At 40.9% G+C, this 6,030-nt stretch overlaps 1 protein-coding gene across 1 annotated transcript in view; it reads right to left on the reverse strand.

Moving 5' to 3' along the window:
- The window catches only part of gdap1l1 (ganglioside induced differentiation associated protein 1-like 1), a 26,698-nt gene extending 21,077 nt beyond the window's left edge, over window positions 1-5,621 (reverse strand). Inside the window, exon 1 of the mRNA XM_005741021.1 lies at window positions 5,372-5,621. Coding sequence (XP_005741078.1) covers window positions 5,372-5,551 — 180 coding nt within the window. The 5' untranslated portion in view covers window positions 5,552-5,621. The remainder of the gene's footprint in view (window positions 1-5,371) is intronic.
- Window positions 5,622-6,030: the final 409 nt, after the last annotated feature.

Here is a 6,030-nt window from a genome sequence, read left to right on the forward strand (position 1 = left end):
TATAACCAGGTGGCACTTGCTTTGTTGTGTTTGTTTTTAAATCTTTAGTGTTATTTTTGCAGGAACTATTTACATTCCTTGTATCGTACTGTATGTGGTTTGGTGTTTCTTTTAGCACCTACTTCAGGGGTAGGCACTCTCCAACACAAGACAAACCTCTGAGTAATGTAAGTATACAACGACTGGTCTGGACATAAACTTCCATGCAAGTTTCACTGAGCCTTACGTCTGATTACAGCCTTAACATGAGTTTATGTTTGGTGTTTATATCAGAATCAAAATTAGAATCTGCTTTTTATCATTATGTCAAAAGCACAACTAAATTATATGCTTCCCTATATCACTTTCACGCATAGTGGTCACTGCGTATGTTGTCGGACAACATACGTTTTGAAAAGTCTTTGAAAAGTACATGTTTGAAAAAAATTAAGTTCAAAAATCTTTTTTCATGCCTGAAGATGAATAAAAATACTTAAGAAAAAAATCCTGATTGAGGTTGTCATAATTCATGCATTAAAGGGTTAAAATGCAAAGAAAGCAAACTATCTTAAACTTTTAATCTATCTAAAAATAAATAAATAAATAAAAGAGTTTCTAATAAATCAGTACAGTCCAAATATAATTAGACTTTCCTTTTTAACAAATCTTAGAGCCGAGGCTGGATCAGGTGACCCTGAACCTTCCCTTAGTTACACTGCAATAGGCCTGGGATGCTGGGGGCTTCCCATGATGCACTCTGTGTTTTCTTCACTCACCTCTTTTCAGTCTGTGTGTTTATTCACCACTTTGCATTTAGTTATTAGTCATTATTAAACTCTTTTGTCCTCTCCCTCAGCACTCACCCAGTTCCTGAGCCTGGTCGTACTGCAGGTTTCTTGCTTTTAAAAAGAAGCTCTTCCTTCCCAATGTCGCCAAGTGCTAGCTCATAGGCCGTTGTCTGATTGTTGTTGCTTTCTCTGTATTATGTAGGGTTTTTACGTCACAATATAAAGCACCTCAAGACAACTTTTGTTGTGATTTGGCGCTGTATGAATAAAGCTGAGTTGAATAGAATAGAAGAGTGTTGACTTGATTCTTAAGTTGTCATCTCTGTTAGTGATTCCCTGTTTAGTTGTTAGTCTCTTATGTCTTGTATTTAGCTTGACGTCCTTTGTGTCATTTGTCTTGATCAGATTTAGCTGTTTCTTGTTGCCCACCTGTATTATCCTCCTTTACATCATGTGTACATATAGCTTCAGTTTCCCTTTGTCTGATTATCTGTTTGATAGTAGTAAACAGACAATCAAATAAGCTTTGACAGTGTTCACGTCCTCGTTGTAACAGTTACACTTGAATAGAGAGCACAGCAAAATATGGCATTGTGTCTACCAAAGATTTCAAAGAAAGTGTCCAGATACTCACTGCTGTCATGATATACTGCCCCCCACACTGAAAGAAAACAGCAGTTTGTTAAAGCCTCATCACTAAAGGTGTAAATTTCTACCCTGCAGACTCTGAGGTTGCCAGAGCTGTATCGATCTGTGCATCTGGCCTCTGTGTCACTGCGCCTTTTCTGTATCTATCATTACCATATTTGTTATGCTCAAAATTCATCCCTGGTGTGAGGTAAATAATTATAGTGCAGGGCCACAGGATCAAAGTTGCAGTGACGCTAGATATGAAGCCGTATTTAAGCAAGACAATAATAAAGTTAAAGTGTGGTGCAAGAGAAGTTCGACGGTACATTGTCTCCTTCCTCATAAACTTGCTGAGGTATACACAAGCTTGTAAATAATCCCCTGCACATTGACGACAATGGAGTCGGCACAGAGAAATGTTGATCAGCTGAAAATGTGACTCCTTTATCAAAAGCTGCCTGTCTCGCACTGCCAGTGTGTTTACGAAAGGATTCATTTCTGTCTTTTCATACAGTGGAAAAACATATTTGGCAAGTCACAAACGATTGACTAAATATAACACATCTTTCAAAGGTGCAACAAACAGATTTTGACCAATTGTGTTATATTAATGTGTAACATTTTCAGTAAATTTCTAGTGGAGCAGATAACCAGGTGCGTGGCCTCTTAATCTCATAAAGGCCCTTCCCATCATCCCATGCTTCAGCTCACATAACAATAACACAACATCGTACACGTAAACATTAGCAGGTTTGTTGCTCGAATTTCTTTCAGCATCTGAGCTGAAACCCATGTGTTACTTGTGAAAGAGGCAGCGAGTTCACTGACAGCACAATCACACATGATCGAGGAGTCACTCCAGCTCCTCCAGCTCCAGGACTGAGGCGATAATCATGACAGTGAGCTTGGTGTTTACCCTCTGCTGAGTGACAGTCAGCTCAATCAGCAGCTCAGACTCGAGTGGCCATGAGCCAGAGATCCTGAGCTTTATAACTAACGTACAAACCTGAGACTGAGCATGAACTCAAAGCTGATGTGCTACAGTTTTTCTAAACAACATTTCTGACTTCGTCCTCAGTAATATGCAATGATGACAGAAAGGTAGATCTATGTGTTGAATCACACCTTGAGACTTGAATTTTTAAAGAATCCTAAGAGACTGAAGCATTTCTCACAATAAATTAATCTTGTAGTGAAAATGGCCATCGCTGTTTATCAGACAGTAAGGGGTTGTCATCAGAATGCTCATTTTTCCCAATGAATAATTTAAAAATTTAAAAGAAAATAGTTGCAGTTTTACTTTTATGCGCATCAACTCATCTATAAAACTCACTGACTGTACAAAGATACTAGTCATAGTCATGTAATCCATGTGCACACATTAGGCACAGATGGTGGCTGATGAGGACAAAGGATGCCATTGCATAGCTGAATCCACTTTTAAAGGGGCAGTTTAGCAATTTGCCTTTTCATGTACATCAATTTACAGGTGTGACAAGGTGAGCAGCAAAGTCCAAATGTTTAATGACTTATGTGGGTCAAATCTCAAACTACTGGATCTAATAAATGTGGCCTATAAAGCAGCATGATAGTGGAAAGGGAAAGCTCCGCTTGTTCTTTTAGCATTTTCCTTCTCTGTGTCCTCATATTAAATCTCACACTGAACAATATCCTCATCGTGTTAACACAGAAATGCAATTACAAGTGATTATGTCATGACCTTCACCTTTTCTACAGCGTTTGCATGCTGTCACCTCCGGTTTGTTTACATGTGAAAGAAGTTGTTTGTTATCCAAAATTAAACTTCAAGTATCATAAAAACTCTAAAGCTCTGGAAGTTCTTAAGGGGTTTTCTTGCACATTTGTGTGACAGATGTGCAATAATGAGTAATGAAACACAAAAGTTTCCACATCATTCAAAATCATCTGGTGTCCAAGTCCAAGCTCGAATAACTCTCACGACGTCTTGCTTTGGTGGCCTCCTGAGGTCAGCTCCACTTCCATGTTAAAATACACTTTAAATAAACATATTTGCAGCCTGGTACAGATTGCAGTTTACGACTACAGTTAATTGCCCTTCGTGACATCAGATTAATTGCTTTAAATTGTAGCAGTTAAGCATTACATGGCTGCTTTGAGTGGCAGTTAGGCACCACCCGTCACTCAACATCTCAAAGTCTTTTAAAAATGTCTAATTACCACCATCTGTTATACTACGGCTTTATCTAGTGAGAAAAGTAACTCTTTAAGCACCCTTTCCATAAAATAAACAACGCTTTGCAAGTAGCTTCTGTGCGTTGGTTATATAGGCCATGCACCCTGCTGTGCATTCACCTTTGAGTGCAATGACTGTACTTCAGAGCATATCCAGTTGACATTGGTTGAACCTCTTCCAGCACATAGAGAGTTTGAACCTAAAGGTGAATATTATGGTTTTACAGCTGTAGCACTGGTACCATTCTCCTCCTTAGTGGGCCAAACCACTATTATTGTCTAATTAGCACAGTTCTTCTAATGTCCATATGAGGCTGGTTTTAAAATTGAGTCAGTCCCCATAGACTCCCGTGTTAAAATGCCTAACTATAATACACAAATAAACATGTTTTCAGCCTGGATAATGAAACTGTTTTGTTCTAAGCTTCATGATACGGGAGTTGGCGGTGTGCACGACAAAAGGAGCTGTCGCCAATCATTGTCCGCTAACTGGAGTCACAGAACTGAACCTCTCCACCATGTTTATGCTATTGGTGGATCACAGATGCACTATTTGACAAATACTGCATCTTACCTGCTGTTCAGAAAGTCTATGGTTCAATTCTGGTGTGTGAAATTCCAGTATATTATTAGCCTGTTGTTTAGCACTAATTAAATGATAACAGTTTCTTTGCATTGGACCTGTGAAGTTGATTGGTTGTGTCACAAGTCATCGGTGACATCTCTACAACTGTTTCACAGTTATACCGCTGCTGTGCTTCATACTCACTGCAGTGTTCTCAGTGCTAGCAAAGGAGTGGAAGTCAAAATGAAGTTTTCTCAAGAAAGTTTTATCTTTTTAAAAATGGTGCAGGGTTTTTGTATAATCTGGGAATATCTGAGCTTTTTGCACTGATATGTCATTGAAATATGGTAAAACCTGACATAATGATACACTCACGTCTTCAACCGAGCCACATCAGCTGCGCTACCTGCACAGAGTTACAAAAATCGAGAGGTGCACGACCAGCCTAAGCAACAGTGAAGCGTGGCTTTCAAAATGAGGACAAAACATACCATGACGGCTGAGTTCATCTTTTACATACAGTCTATGCTTTTTAAATGCAAACGGGTTTCATGTTTAATTGTTGGAGCTTCATGGTACTGAATTCTCTATATGATAATCATTTATGTTTTCAGAGTTATTTGTGTGGCTTCAATGCATAATTTTATAAACACATGCTCATTTCGTGGGAGCATGCATGTTATTAAATCACAGGTAGACTGAAGGAAGGCATGAAAATAAGAACATATGGTGTGATTCAGCTGCAGAAGGTGGGAGATGGCCTTTGGAGTTTGTTTTGCACAGCATTTTGATCAATTATTTAGGATGTCATGTGTCAAAGCCCATAGTAGCCTAACCACGTTCACCAGCATTATGGGCAGATAATAGCCCCAACGTGTCAATCGAGGATGGAAGCAGATAAGATGTGAAAGGTGATCTATGCGGTGACTAATGATAGAACATTGATCAAACACACTACTCTCTGTCGAAGAAATGAGACCCCCGTGCTGCAGCGTTGACGTCTCAAACGGGAGCTCTGCCCAGCTGCAGGATGATATTCATATTCCGGAGGTATATGTGCAGGACAAACATGCACTGATGCAAACACGCTTTGGTCACAGCAGACAAACAGAGGCAGCTCCAAGCTGTAGCATCGTGTCATGCAAAGAGACGTGGAGCCACCTCCATTTTCAAGCTCTGCTCTTTTTTTTTTTACCTTCTGGGAGGTGAAAGATTGCGTCCAGTGGTACAAAACGAGCCTGTCTTTGTTGAAGGGTTTGGGCTCTGCCGCCGGTTCTTCGCACTCCTCCCCGTCTGTGATTTTGCCGTCTTCATCCATGGCTGAGATGGGCCACCAGCTACAGTTGGTAGGGGTAACATGGTTGGAAGACGCCATGACAGAGCGTTTTGTGCGTGTGGAGGAGAGGAGCGAGGAGGGAGAGGATGGAGAGAGAGTGTGTGTGAAAGGGAAAGAGAGCGAGCAAGCGAACAAGAGAGAGAGAGAGAGAAAGCTCAGCGGCTCGAGCGCAGCAGCATCACCGGTTCACGCGGCAGCAGCGACAGCATCCATCAGTTTGGGACAGCTCCGCGCTTCCCAGGGAAAAAACACGCACACCCTAATCCATATGCAAATACCGACTTACTCGAGCATGCCGCTGTACTTGCAATTAAATCGATGGGTAACCGTATTACATCACATGATGCGTTACGCACAAACATGCGCCGTGGAAACCCCTCGCAGGGAGCGCTTCAGTGGAAGGTCAATCGGCTCCTGTAAGGACAATGGAGGCTGTGGGCCACGGTACGCACGCAAATTTTCATTGTGTGGAGCATAGTCTGCCTATAAGAGCAGCTCATTAAATAATCAGAGGACTT

The sequence above is a fragment of the Pundamilia nyererei genome, unplaced genomic scaffold (assembly GCF_000239375.1).
Source record: "Pundamilia nyererei isolate P.nyererei 1_Seehausen unplaced genomic scaffold, PunNye1.0 scaffold00106, whole genome shotgun sequence".
Taxonomy (NCBI): Eukaryota; Metazoa; Chordata; class Actinopteri; order Cichliformes; family Cichlidae; genus Pundamilia; species Pundamilia nyererei.